This window comes from Poecilia latipinna, unplaced genomic scaffold (assembly GCF_001443285.1).
Source record: "Poecilia latipinna isolate Pla-1442-1.1 unplaced genomic scaffold, P_latipinna-1.0 Scaffold7, whole genome shotgun sequence".
Lineage (NCBI taxonomy): Eukaryota > Metazoa > Chordata > Actinopteri > Cyprinodontiformes > Poeciliidae > Poecilia > Poecilia latipinna.
The window spans coordinates 280265-295728 of NW_015112623.1; the positions used below are offsets into that span (position 1 = coordinate 280265).

Consider the following 15464-nt stretch of genomic DNA (forward strand, 5'->3'; position numbering starts at 1 on the left):
TTTCCATAATTTTTATTGTCCAGTGTTTTATTTTGTGTCCTTGTTTCACTCAAAATTAAGGGAATATGAATGATAGAAAAAAATGTCTTTCAACCAAGGTTATTTGATTGGGGTTACAAATGACTCTAACCAAAGGTTTACATGTTCTGGAAGTTTTTCCGTATAAAATGCAAAATGGATAAATATGGACTTAAATGGCCACCATGGCAACCATGTTTATTCATTCAAAATTTTTGTTGTTTGTTTTGTCTTTATGCCATTATCAAGAAAGGTTTCTAATGAACTGAGGTTCTGCTTTCCCTGTTGTTGTTTTTTTCAGGTTAACTATAAATGCTGAGTGCCAGCTGCAGCTGCACAACTTTCCAATGGATGAACACTCGTGCCCGCTCATCTTCTCCAGCTGTGAGTAACACCTTGTTAGGTGGCGCTTTAATAAATCCTTAACGTCTTAATTTACAGCTGCAAGGACTCAGTACACTTTAAAACCATCGGTGTGTTATACAGACTGCATGTCAATATCTAGATTGCTTAAATAATAATGGCTTAAATCAGTTTTTGCAAAAAGTGTTTTGTTGTTGTTGTTGCCTAAATCATCTTTGAACAAGAAAGACCTGGTGACTTCTTTTTTTTTTGTTTTTTTTTGCCAAAATAACTTTTGGCAAAAAAAAAAAGACTAAGGCCATTATTTTAGTGAGGTGACAATATTCTTTCTAAACTTTGATATTTTGCTATTTTTAACTAAATATCACTATACTTGACATGACTTTTTGTATGACAAAAACAGCAGAAAGTGTGCATGTGTTGTGTCTATACAAACTAGCAGGCTTTCATAAAAATCGTCCCCACTTCTCTGAAGGAGCAGTATTCTGTGAAATTGATTTTTTTTTAGCTTTACATCATGTTATAATGTCATTCCCTCATCCAAAACACACCAGGAGTGTTGCCTTGATTATTTCATGGATGTTTGAGAAATCTACCATGGCAACCATTCAGCTGTACAAAACGCCTGATCGGACCTTGTGACGCTTTCAAGACGAAACTCCTCCTCGAAGCGGCCGTTTCCCAGCTATTGAGCTTTTGCCTCACAGAGCAGGCCTTACTCAGCTCCTTCAGACTAGCCAGCAGCAATTAGCAAACACCTGCTGGAACTGAGCATCTGCTGAGTCCATTATAGGAGCCACTTCACAAAGCAACACGGGTAAAAAAAAAAAAACGTTATTAAAGAGCTAATAGAGGAGCCATGTTGTGATGACTTCCTGAAGGCGGAGTTTCAGAAAGAGAAGGAGCTTTTAAGAAGCAGAGGCACCGATTTTAAGATGTTTAATTAGGAAGTCAAATTTCTTTTAAGTAATATTCAATATGTAACCTTTTTATAACCACTGTTACTTGATTTTTCTATAAAATGGCACTATGTGCCTGGAAAAGACATAATACCGCATCTTTAAATCTTCCAGAGAACAGATGCTTTCACCCACCTGGCAGAATAAGATGGATCACTGTGCTGCCAGCCCTATGGAGATCCAAATGCCGCGCTCAGCCACTACTGTTCATTTGTCAAAAGCAGCACAGGAGGTGCTTTATCTGCAAGCCGTCACTGGGAGATTTTATGAATGCTCGGATAACATATATAGCATTTATTGATCTATAACCCTAAAGGAAATATGTATTTAACTAAACACAAAGTGGATTTAGATTCAGGATCACTGAATTATATTATAGTACAATAATACAACAAGCAACTTTAATGGTTTTCAAAAACAGAATTGAATTTGAGGTTATTTTATTGTGTGTATGCATCATTTTGACCATTATATATATATATATATATATACACACACACACACACACACACACACACACACACACACCGGTACATAATATATGTATAATCAGGATTGGTAGTGTTCATCTCATTTGGCTGCTTCCCTGAATTCATAATGAATAAAGCAGGACTACATTAAAATTCTGGAATTGCCTTTTCAACCCCTTTTTCAAAATTTATGGGTCATGATGAAAAGCCGAATCTGTGGCAGGAAACCAACCAATTTAAATCAAACCATTTTGGACACAAAGGCCGGTAAAATATCAGCCAGGATTATGCCTGGATCTTGTTAATGGCTTCAAAAAAATGCAGTGAATCTTCTAACTCTAAGAAATCTTTGAGCTAGAAAGTTGTGGATTTGATTCCAGCATCAGCAATCTGAATAACGTGTTCATACATGGTAATGATGATTATTATCATCATTAGATATCATTGCATATTTGTTAGACTCAGAAATAATTTCTAAATAACAAATAGCAAGAACTTCCTACAATATCCCATGTGTAAATTTTCAGGTTTCTGGAGACATTTTTCACCATCTTGTTTTCTGCTTTCAGACTGAACTTGCTTGTACAGAAAGACTTGGAATTTTTTTTTTCTTTTTTATCTTTTCACTTGTCTGAAGATTTACTTTTTTTGTTTTTTATAAGAATACAAAATGTAATTCTAAAAATATCCCTTAAGTTCTTAATATTTATTTATATCACCTAAATTTCTGAGAAATAATTAAATATCCACATTTAAATGCATCATAAAAACCCAGACTTTGATGCAGTGTCCTTACTGTGTGCTCTGTGATTGTGTCTCATTCTCCGTCCACCGCTGTCGCCTTCTGTGACATGATTGTTTACTTCCTGTGTTTTGCTGCTCAGCTTCTTAAAGGCTCTCCCGTCCATCTGACGGCGATCTCAGCGCTGCTTTGAAGAAAGGAGTGCGGGGCTGAAAATGAGGCGTGAGGTGTGGATAATGTGTCATCTTGTGGCATCAGAGAGCCATTCGGTGTGATTGCGCCCCATGAAGCCTATTAGGGCTTAAAATGTACTTGCTGGACTGCCTCGTCTGTGGAAACATCCCGCTGAGATCCATTAGACGCATTTCCTTACCCGAAGATCAGTCCGCACGTTTCCATGGCGATGTCTCTCTTCTCGTTTGGAAAAAGTTTTATTTATTTTTGGAGCCGCCGTACCTGTCGGGCTCTGGAACAATCAGGATGCCACACAGATACTTCATGTTAATGTGGAGAGACAAAAGAGACGAAGACGTGTTTAAAAATCACATCTAAAGCAAAGGCTGCTCCAAGTAGGGATACTATAAAAGCTACTTTTCTAAATTGATACCTAATCTCAGCAATTTTTTTATTAATAAAAATAAATGGTTTACAGATGCCTCTGTTGTGTATTTTTGACGGATATTTAAAGGGATAAAACTCTTGAATTGAGCTTGAGATGGTTTTTTAACTGTCAAAGCTGATAGATGTCAGTGACTTTGTTTCTCATCTGTTCTTGAGTTTCTCAGATCGGTGAATGATTTCAGGCCTTTTTGTTTACTTGGTGCTGCCAGGCTGCATTTCAGTGGTTCTTTGAAATGTCACTATTGTTCCATATTTTCTCCAATTACAGATGACTGCCTATGTGTTGACCCACAGTATAAATAAGTAATGCATTTAGTTTTTTATTTTATTTTATTTTATTCTTTTAATATGAGATCATTTTGATCCTCACTGTAATGGTGCGTTCACGCCAAACGCATCTGACGCTTCCAGTTCGATTCCTTTTCACTTTGAATGCAGACGCTTGACGTTTTGCTCTACGCCGAGCGTTTCGCGCGTCTGGCTTACGTTCAAAGGTCATGTGAAGGGCGCGTCAGCTTTAGCCGTTGTTTTCCGCTGGACGCTCTTGACGCTCAGAACGCGCTTGGTGTGAACGCACAGTAAGACATGGTCTAAATGATCCCACTGAAGTCTATGACAAATGAATTGGATCCAGTAAATTTGATGGCAGATTAAAACTGATTAAGAATAAATCTGGGTTTTCAAAGTGTTCATTTTTGCACATTTTATCAAAGCAGCTCTTTTAGGTTTTTTTTTTTAGATTTCTTCCCTCTCATAGATTTTTGTTGTTGTTCAGTTTAAGATATATCTGCATTACTGGAGGAAAAAGGTTTGAAATAATATATGCAGGTGAACATTTCATCAATCTTAAAAGCCTGTAATTTTTAACAGGTGTGTGTTCACCTTTGAGTGCTAGTGCAGAGTAGAGAGTGTGTTTTCTGTGTTTGACCCAGTTTGAGGAGAACGAGTCGCCTTCTGAAGGGACTGTGATCGTCTTGTCAACTCTCTTTGATTCCAGAGAGGTACAATCAGACGAGACGAGACGTGTGAACGTGACGTTTGGTCCTGATGATTACGTCGTCTGAATTTTTTTGACTTATAAATCAGGAGTATTCTCATGAACCGATCATTATGCAAATGACCTGCTGAATATCCAAACCAATCATGCAGTGAGTGTAGCGATGAGGTTGTGTTTGATTTAATCAAATAGTTGGCGTTAAATGGGGATTAGCTGATGAATTATGACCGATTAGAGGACCATTTTCCCAACAATTCACATTTATTTAAAATTGATTACGTTAAATCACTATCAAGCAGGATTATAATTCAGTCAGTGATTCTATTGGAGATGATAATATCTCCAGTAGGAGTTTGGCAAAGAAACCCCAACATTAACTTGCAATGACTGATTGTAAAAACCCTCCCAAGGCTCGGTTCGCGTTGTGCAAAGTTTGAGTCCCACAAGACCAACACCGACTCGCCACATTACTGAGCCAAAGCTTTCATTGAACTCACTTTTCTTCTCCTTGTCTTCATTCCAGGCTGGGCTTTTCATTAAGCCAGCCTCCAGCTCAAGACAAATGTAGCTCTGGGTGGCCCCAGTTCTGTCTGTGTGTGTTTGTGTTTGTGGGGGATCGATCATTAGGATGTGCAATTCTGTGTAATTCCAGACGGATACTCGCAAGACGAGATGATTTACAAGTGGAGGAAGAACTCAGTGGAGGCGGCCGACCAGAAGTCCTGGCGTCTGTACCAGTTCGACTTCATGGGCCTCAGAAACACAACGGACGTCATAAAGACGATGGCGGGTAAAGGCCGACGCTTACGACCTGGAGTCGTTTTGTGGACACGCATGAGACGATGGTCCCATCTGAACACCAAAACGCTCCTTCAAGTTGTAAAGATTTATGAGCAGAAATGTCTGCATAGATATATATAAACCAAATATATGAAGGAGATAAGACTAGCATGAATGGTTCACTTTCAGAACTGTATGTCAAATAAAATGAAAAGAGCTTAATTTAAAAATTTTGCACAATATTCACCTTTTAACAAAAAACAATTGGTGTCTAAAGAACTGCATAAAAATGGTCAGACTATAAAATGTTCATGTCGCCGGTGTTTTTCTCTTCTTGGTTTTGAAGAGACGAAAATAAAACAAGTTTGAACGTAGTGATGAAATTTTGAGCTTCACATTTAATCTAACGCTGCAGATAATTCAGTGGTTTCTCAGTAGACTTCCATTCATGTGTAAATACTTTAAAGTTAACTAAATTAGAAAGTGGCTGCATCAAGTTTATTTCTGTCTGACCCTGAATGACATGAATCATGATGTGCTTTTAGTTGTTGTCTGATTTTCATTTGCTCCTTTGCCATTGTAGAGTATTGTTTATGTTGTTGACAAAAAGACAAAGAAAAATTATGTACATAAGACTCGAGAAGAAAAACAGACAAGAAGTAACATATGAAAATAAGACTTTAGCAAAGATGCAGTAAGGTTTTTTTTAAGCATGCTAAAATAGAGCCATCTCTTGCTAGACATAATTCTGTGTTCAGACTATCTGAAATTTCCTCTCATTTTATTTTCACACAAATCTTAAAGTGTTGTGCATATTTTCTTTCCCTCTGAATCCATTTCTTAACAGTTTAAAGATTTAAATGACGGCTCTGTAAAACCCTGATCCAAAACCTTCTGACCACACATTTACTGTCATTCACCTGTCGCACTTTTTTAGTCTTTAGTTTTGGTTTCTGTGCAGAAAGACCCCGATGCCGGAGGGAAACAACGACCTGGCATCTCCTTTCTTTACATTTAACTCTGTAGTTTATGGAAGTTAAACTACAAGTTAAACCAGCCTGACGATTATTTGACCACTAAAGGGCTTAAATGTAAAAAGTTAAAAATAATCTGAAAAGGTTGTGGATAGTGGACACATCCTTGAAAAAAAACATTCATATTTCAAACAGGAGCGCATAATTAGTAACACACATACATCAAAATTCCCTTTTGTTTCCTGTTGCTGAGCTTATTTCTTTCTCAAGACGCAGCAGGACAGGAGCCGACGTGGCCAGCTCTGATCCGGTGACTCTGCAGGATCCTCATGTCTTAATCTGCTCTGTGGTGTTTTGGCGTTCACAGTGGATCAACACGCTGGGCGCAACATGCTTTTCTATTAGGGCGCCGCATTTCTGGACACAGCGCCGGACATTGCTCACGTTTTCCATTAGGAAAAACAAGCAATCTGCATAATCAGAACGACACGTCTGGAAGCTGCAGCAGCAGCATGTGGAACGGAAATGACAAGATTCATATAAATGGTTTGGATTAACACAAACAGTAAGAAAATTTGTGTTTGGTTTGTTACAGGGAAGGTTTTCCCAGTGCGACTCTACTGCTCGACTTTCAGCGTGTGTAATTTGCTCCTTTTTTTATGTTTTTGGTAATTGCCATAATATTTGTAACCTCAGGTGACTACGTGGTGATGACGGTGTACTTTGACCTGAGCAGAAGGATGGGCTACTTCACCATCCAGACCTACATCCCCTGCATCCTCACTGTGGTTCTCTCCTGGGTTTCCTTCTGGATCAAAAAGGACGCCACTCCGGCCAGAACAGCTCTAGGTCATTTATATTTCAGAACATAATTGCAAAATTTCTACATTTTGTTGATTAGCATTTTACTCATCATCTCATATCACTTTACCTTTTTCCAATTAATTTGTTTTTTTCCAGTGCTGCTTCTGTCGTGTTATGCCGTTTTTATTTCTGTGCATGCTCTTTCTGTTGTTGTGCAGACCACTGGCATTTATAAAGGTAAATGATTTTACTTTTCTTCACTATTGACTTTATTAATCATATAATTAATTTCTACGCTCATCTGCAACTGCACTGAGAAAAGGAAATGGAGCTCCAATTAAAAAAAAAAAAGTTCATTTCATAAAATCAAATCAAAGTAAGTTTGTCAAAGTTACTTTATTTACGTTTGTTTAACATAACCTAAATGACATAATAAAAGTACTTTTTAATTTGATTATTTGTGACCAGTTAACACAATATATTTAAGATGAATCGTCTGTTTTGCTTTTTTCAGTGTGTTTTCAAAAGATGAGTTTATGTGTGATCGTATTTATTATTATTATTCGCCATAATACAAGAGCTCGGTCCTGCCAGCAGCCATCACCATCTGCAATAGCGCTTTGAAGAGTTTGGATTAACACGAGCTACAACAACATTTAGTTTCCGTTTGGGATCGTTAAAGTATTCTTGAATTGAATTTGATCTCTGTTGTTTGCTCCATTAGCCAGTACCACCGTTTGTGTGTTGTGTTTTGCCTCGATGCTGTGGCTCCATCATTATATTACACTGGGAAAACTGGGAAAAAATGAAGGAGGAACCTTGGTGCCATCCTGGAATATAAGATACAAATTAGCATCCAGGTGCTGCTAATTGGATGCACTCAATTAAATAATCATCAACAAGTGTGACCGACTCCATACCAGCAGGAGTTTCTGCAGCGTACAGGTGTGTGTTGACAAAATGCCAGCAGGAAAAACATTAGCAAAACGGCTTGGAGAAGAAATTGTTGCTGCCCATCAATCCTGGAAGGGTTATAAGACATTCTTCAATCTATTTGATGTCTATCGTTGGACGCTGAGGAAATATTTAAGTGGAAAACATTTAAGATAGCTGGCTGGCAATCTTTTTGGTAAATTCCCCGCAGATCAGACTGTGTATGTCTGGAGGAGCTCCATCTCTGACGCTATAAGACTTAGTTTGCATGATAAACGTTTAAGTTTCTGACGTCTACATCAGATAAAGACTGAAATATCACCGTTTGCTTAGAAGAGTTGCCAGGAGAAAATCTCAAGCTCAGGTGTGAGAAGTTAGAAGAAGTTGCTTCTAACGTCGTTTTATAAAATATTCTGGTAAATTCAGTTCAGTTGGGGACGAAGTTGCTACATTTTCAGCTTCTGCGTTTCACTGTGTGTGAAATAATCCACAAGAATAGAGAAACCTGTTCCACCTCCTCGCCTGTGGTGGCGCTGCAGTAGGGACGCCTGATTGTAACGACACGGAAACCTCTGAAGAAGTCATGAGCGCAACCTCCCTCTTCACAAATTCTAACCAGGTTTTAGTGTTTGTAAGGATTTCTCTTTCATCTTTTTTCCCGCTAGCACTAGACTCTTAGCGTTTGTTTTGGTTGTATTTACCCAGAATGCCCTGCGCTACAGTCCGCTTCCTGCTTCTGGAGCGGTCTCCGGTCCGCTAAGTGCCTGGAAAACAAAATAACAGAGGCGTTGTCACGACCCAGTCAAAGTCCAGACCTCTAACTGACTGGCTAAACTATTAAATCGATGTCGTATTTAGTTTTTATCACAACTCTTCTGACAGTCTTGATTGTAGGTGGGAAAAAAAATCCTAATCTCTTTAAAGCAGAGGTTCCCAAACTGTGGGGCTCATTGCAGGGGGGGCGCGGGAAGCCGTCTGGATGAAAAAACAAAACAAAACATGAACACTGTATGCGCTGGGTTTTTACCTTAGAATGGCCAACTCTCTGTTATTCCTGTCAGTTTGATACAGTAGAGGCTTCCACACTTCCCATATTTGTGTCCTCTGTAACTTTTATCAGTTAAAACTGTTTATTCCGTTGTTAACATGTTGTAACCTGTTTTTCCGAGCCGCCTTTAAACGCAACATGAGCGCTACGACGCTGGGTTTCCACCTGTGAAGGAGACCTGCTGCTGCTGGGCGGAGCTACGTAGGTTTGTGTTAGAATCACGGCAGCAAACCAGCAAAACGCAAAGAACTTTTCATAGTTTTTCCCTCCAAACTAACCGACTGAGTTGAGTAAAGCTGGTGGATGCAGGTAATGTTAGCTAAAAGATGACTAGCTAATATCAATACAGAACCTTAAGCTTAACAAGTACCTTGTAGGCTACCGATGTCGGTGTCTATTTTCAGCTACGTACATTCATTTTGCCCCCAAAGAAGTCGATGTCCCCCCCGTTCATCCATAGGGGGTGGTGGGCGCAGAAAATGTTTGGAAACCACTGGGGGGGCGCAGAAAAAAAAGTTTGGGAACCACTGCCTTAAAGGATGTTCATCAATTTCAGTGGCACGAGGATGCAGGAGGAAGACAATGACTGCATAAAATGACCAAGGTCCGCAGGTTTACTGAGGAAAATGATTAATTTCCTGTAAGGAATCAGTCAACATGGACGCTACTCAGGTGTTTACCTGCTGCTATGGCAACACCTTGAAATGTTTGCCGCAGCAATGGCAGAAAGGAGGATGAGGGCAATCACAGCTGCAGCCCAGGGATAACGGAAAAGTGTGAGATGCCAGATGGTTACCGTGGGAACGCCAGTGAAACAGTAACAGATGTTTTACTTTTTCCCATCCTGACCGGCGTTAAAACTCTTGAATGGAAAAACTTGAATATAAGAAACTAAAAATCGTTCTCATTAAGTACGTCGATACGAGCTTATCGAGGTTTATAAGGCTTTCAGTTTTCAGCTCTTTAATCAAAACCGCAGCCGGAAACTCAGATCGATCTGAAAAGGTGTACATTTAAAAGGTACTCAGCTCTTTGGACTGTGATTTTGTTCAATTAAAAAAAAAAAAAAAAGGTTATTTTGCTCCAACTGAATGCATTTCTTCCCTTTTTGCTCTCTCAGGGATCACCACAGTCCTCACCATGACCACTCTGAGTAGTGTGGCCAGGACGTCGTTACCCAGAGTGTCTTACATCACCGCCATGGACCTTTTCGTCACCGTTTGCTTCCTGTTTGTCTTTGCTGCCTTGATGGAGTACGCAACGCTAAATTACTACTCATACAGCATTCAGAGGCCGAGCTACATGGAACCTAAAAGGCTGGTGCGTTCGGCCTGAGCGAGATTCTCTATGTGTGTCAGTCAAGCTTTTACTCTGTGGTTTCCAACTAGGATTAAAACGACTTTGTGACTTACGCATCCGTCCTTTAATTTGACTCCCCAGAGGTTGTGGGTGTTATAGCCCAACAGTGGGATTTATATATATAAAATAGAATTACAGCATAACTCAAGCCCCAAATGTTAGGGCTCCTCTCCTTAGGTGGAGCCATTCGCCGAGCTGAAACAAAAATTTATTTATTTAATTATATAAAAGATCTACAGTGTCTATAAAAAGCACTAACCCCCTTGGATGTGCTATCTTTGTATTGCTTTTAAAATCAATCAACAAAATTTGGCTTTAAGGACAAAAACAAAAAAAAAACTAAACTAAATCCCCTTTAATACAGAAGCTGAAAAAGTATGTTCTCCTCATACTTTTTCCCAACGGTTTTTGTTGAGTTAATTTCCCGACGATTTTCTCGAGATAATAAAAAAACCAAAGTTTGTTTTTTCGAGATCGCGAGATGCTTGGTGTTTATGTTGAGTTTGATTCTATCCTTCAAATTCATGTCGTTTGAGTTATTGAGATTAACTCGACAAAACCATCGGGAAAAGGGAAATCACGTAAAACTGTCAAAGTGAAAATTGATTTCTACAAAAAAAAATATGATGAATAAATAAATATTCAGTGATTGGATAAATTGATGTATTAGGTAATGAAAGATTGAAAGTTGAAATAGAAACATTCAACATTCATTTTTGGATCAGCAGCAAGTCTTTGGTTTATAATTTAATGTAACAATCATTTGTTGTCATACCGTCATTAAGCTCAATTAATTCAGAGCAAATTCATTCAGTTTAAAGTCTACATTTCTGCAAAGATGAGAACTTCTAAGGCAAAGGGGAATATGAATCTATATTCCCAGTAGAACGTAAATTTCATTTAGACATTTATTTTTTACCTCAGACTTCCACCTATAACATCATACAGCACAAATTCCTCCGTCATCCACCCAGACAGCCCCACTTTTACAACAGTGAAACCTCGCCCACTTAGGAGACACAAGGTCTACGCCGTAGCGCTTCATGCCATTAGTGCATGTAGTGATTTATCATTGTGTCGGTGTCCAGACCGTAAGGACTCGTCCTTTGGGGATTCACTACAGACCGTAGCATACAGTCAGCATTGAGTTTTTCCAACAAGAGTAAACAAATGTCAATTCTTGAAGCTGCAGAATCGTGTTATTATTCTGTCAAGATAAAATGCAACTCCAAATTACAGATGTTTCTCTCTGAAGCAAGATTACAGGTAAAGTGGGGATAAAATATAATCTCAGATTAAATTAATGAATTGCAAAAAATTTGTCTCAGTTGCTTGAAGCTTTTCTAAGAATTCAGTGCTATTCAGTTTTTATTAGTTCTGAGACTGCACCACAGCAGGTGTGCTTCAAAATTTGGGTACTTTTTTGTTGTTATGTTTTGAGTAACTAAAGGGATTAAATTAAAATATGCTCCGTCTGTCCTGATTTGTAAATAATGTATTTTTTCGTTTGTTGTTCATTTAATGTAAATATTCTTGTTTTGCTCATCATTCTGCAGTTGTGCATTCCCAGAAATGGTTTCTCCGATTTTAGTTCTACCCGTCTCAGGGTTTCCCTCTGTGTATTATAAGCCTGGTGAGCCACCAGGCTTTACTTGTGCCCCCACCAGGCTAAAGCATTGCTTATTTAAGTTTTTTTTGTTTTTGTTTTTGTTTTTTTAATGTTTCCAATTTTTAAGACTCTTTGTTCAGGTATTAATTATCCAATATTTTAAGGACACTTAATTATCAAGTGATATTTTCATGTTTCCTGTCAACTTTAAACATTTTTTAACTCAAAAACACAGCTGGCCGACGCTTGGCAAGTTTTCAGGGGGAAACCTTGCAGTCTTTAAGCAGTCTGTCATTCATTGGTCATGGTTGGTCTGGTTTGGTATTCTGTTGCACTAAAATTAAAGATTGAGATCAGCTAAAACCTCCATGACAACCATGTGACGGTCCTGACCAGGATGAAACTCTACAGACTTAACAAACGTCAGTACCCACTGTATGGAGAGTTGGTCCAGTGTTAGCTAGGCGGGGAGGGGAGTAGGCACTGCGAATAACAGAACTGTCCATTTCCCTGGAAATTCAATGTATTTTTTTAGCTGCGAAACATTCAATCTAATTTTACAACATCTTGTGTTTCAGAACTTCTCTGTGCTGGATGTGAGACCTCCTCCGCACACCGTCATCGCTCTAAACAATGCCATGTACTGGCAGGAGTTCGAGGACGCCTGCGTCTACGAGTGTCTAGACGGGAAAGACTGCCAGAGCTTCTTTTGCTGCTTTGAAGAATGCAAAGGAGGCGCCTGGAGAAGAGGAAGAGTCCACATAGACCTACTGGAACTGGACGCGTACTCGCGTGTGTTTTTCCCCACGTCCTTCTTGCTGTTCAACATTGTGTACTGGGTCGGATATCTCTACCTTTAGTACAACACACTCGGCAGAAAAGTCAGAAAGTAATGGGTTTTAGTAGTGATGTAAGGAACTACGACAGCAAATAAGCTGTTCAGAAGGAGCTACCTGGATAAGAGAGCAACATCCAGCCTGTTTCTGCAGGTGGAGGTTTCTTCTGTGGAGACATTAGGCGTGATGGTCCAGCACAGCAGAGTTTCCCCTGTGTGTGCTGTGTCGACTCAGAAAGGACTGTGAAGACAAATGGGCAGCGAGCCGCACACCGGGACCCCAGTCTGCTCAGGCAGGTAGACGTCTCTGTGCTGTAGGAATACTGTTATCCAGCCGTCGGTCGAGTCGAGCTGATGAAAATCCAAGGACACACAAACCGTTCCTAGTGCCTTCCTTTGGAGGGGTAGATACCATCCGTAACAATAATCAGGGAGTTATCATTTATAGAGTAAATCGGAAGAGCCTGGCTTTGACTGATTATCAATAAGTTTATGAAGTAGTCACGTGGTACAATAAACACACTTATTATTGCAATACTTTCACTGTTACTTTCAGCTATTTGATGGGACTAGCTATGAGGTGTTACTCGTATCAAGGTTTTACATTTTTGGTTTGCAGTCCTTTTAAAACCTTTTACTTCTAAATTTAAAATGTCCACCTGGATATTTTTTTTACTTATTTTAATTCTATGCAGTTCTTTAAATGTCCTGTGACTAAAACAATTACTGTAGTAACCCGATATTGGCTGGAAAGCGCAATGTCTCCCCTTTCAGAAGCAAAAGTTGGAATTTTGTCAGATAGAACTACGTGTGGTAGAGTTAAGGTACTGCAAGTTCGGCTGGATCACTGGCGCTCCGTTTAGGACTTAAAGGTTTATATGCCAGACAAAGTTCCAGAGCAATGTGTGTTTTCTCTGACTGTGTGCATCATAGAAAAATGCAGCTTGTCCCCTCCCCCACCTGTTACTGCACACTGCAGCTGGTTGAACGAAGGCTGCTACCATTTTGCCTCTGCCTTCACAAAGTAAGACAAACTCGACCGCTTAGAAATATTTCTGGACTTGAAAAACACCCAACACCATATGATCCGGTCGGCGTTCCAACCTTAGCACCTCATTTGTTAGACTTGATATATTTATTGGGTGTTTATTCTATAAACTATACTCATAATTATAAGTACTTCAGCAGAAATATAAATAATTGTTGCTTTTCTATTTACGCACAAGCAGTTATGTCAAGTTTTATATTTTGTAAATTTTTTTTTTTTACATTACAACGATGAATGACACGTTCTGCCATTTTTACTCTCGATTATAATCCATGTTAGTAGCTCTGTTTGTTGGTTTGTTTCTTAAAGGTTAAAGGTTAAGATTTTTAAGGTATATTGGTTTTAAACATGTTAATTTAAGGCAGATGGATGGACGCCATGCTAGTGTCGACTCCATATTTCATTCTGTGAGGTGTTGATGTAGGTTTTCATTGTATTTAGGTTTGTAATGTCAGTTTCTTTCTGGCTTGTTTTCTTATAGGGATCATTTATTTAGTTTAGTCTGTTTCAGATAAGGATAACTTGCCTTAAAACAAATATATATAAATGTTTAGTCTGAAAATGGTTTGATATCATGCAGTTCCTCTCATCAAATGTGACCAAGAAGTACAAAAACACACTTGTGACTTACAGCCACCTTCAATATTTATTTTTTTACAAAAGCAAACCTCCTTACTGTAAAGTTCAAACCTTGTTTAACCTCCTATTTCACAATCTCACATTGTGTTTTCATTGTATACCAATTGTAACTCATGCAACACAAACATACACACATACACACATCCACAGACACTCACACACACTGAAATAAATAAGTAAGGAATTATGTTAATCTGTTCAGCATATTAGGTTAAATCTAATAGGATTATACATTATCTGTGGGCCCAATCACGTTTATTGGGCCTCATCGTTGTCGCCTCCTAATTTGCTTGGATGCAAACAACTGACAATTATCCTGATGAGGTTTTGCCACATTTGGAGATTGAATGATTGTTTTAATATAAACTGGTTATATAGCAATTTAATTTTCCTATGTTCTCACTCGACGCTGAGTGGGTTACTTTAACCCACTCAGCTGATTTACCTCTGAAAATAACTAGGGAGCCGAGTGTCTTTTTTAACAAATCGTGCTTTTTGCTACAGCCAGTAAACTTTATCACACCACTAAAACACACAATCTTGCTAAGTATTTTGGATCTAGGTTCTAGTGCAAAAATGTTAGAACGCTTAAAATAAAATAAAACTAACTTAAAAGTAACTTTTCAGCTTGTTTAAATATTGATGACCAAGTACTAGTTTCACTGGCAGATTATTTTACTAAAAAGACATTTTTCCCATGTTATAAGTGAAATAATCTGCCAGTGGAACTAATACTTTATTATAGATAAATAGTAAGGAAATATTGACCTAAAACAAGCTCCTATATCTTGCTGAAAATGTACTTTAAGTTAGTTTTGTCTTGTTTTAATGTTCTAACATGTTTGCACTAGAAACTAGATCAACAATATTTTGTTGACTGTCTTTGTTTTCCTGTCAGTTGTTTCACACAAGTGCCACGTCGTTTCTTTGCTGGTAGAGGAAAATCTTAAAACCCCGACGTCTACCAGGTTCTGAACTCCAACAGAACCTGGCAGTACAGCACATCCTGTACTGCACACAGTACAGGATGCGCGCAGCGGCCGGTTACCGTGGCAGATTTAAAGCTAATGACTCCCTGCCTCTCTTTTTACTCCTAGAGCTAGCATCACTGCATGGAGACTGATTAACTAATCAAACTGTAGCTTTATGCAGTCGATGTGAAACTGAGTGGTCACTGTTACGTGACTGGAGGAAATCGCCGCACCGACAGAGGAGGGCAGAGTGGCTGCTGATCAACAAGATGCTGAAAAGTGTAATGAAAGTGT

General features: G+C 38.8%; 1 protein-coding gene across 1 annotated transcript in view; it reads left to right on the top strand.

Moving 5' to 3' along the window:
* Nucleotides 1-14118, top strand: part of gabrg3 (gamma-aminobutyric acid type A receptor subunit gamma3) — a 44704-nt gene extending 30586 nt beyond the window's left edge. Inside the window, exons 6-11 of the mRNA XM_015020323.1 lie at nt 320-402; nt 4823-4960; nt 6621-6773; nt 6885-6965; nt 9830-10029; nt 12256-14118. Coding sequence (XP_014875809.1) covers nt 320-402; nt 4823-4960; nt 6621-6773; nt 6885-6965; nt 9830-10029; nt 12256-12537 — 937 coding nt within the window. The 3' untranslated portion in view covers nt 12538-14118. The remainder of the gene's footprint in view (nt 1-319; nt 403-4822; nt 4961-6620; nt 6774-6884; nt 6966-9829; nt 10030-12255) is intronic.
* The last annotated feature ends 1346 nt before the right edge of the window (nt 14119-15464 follow it).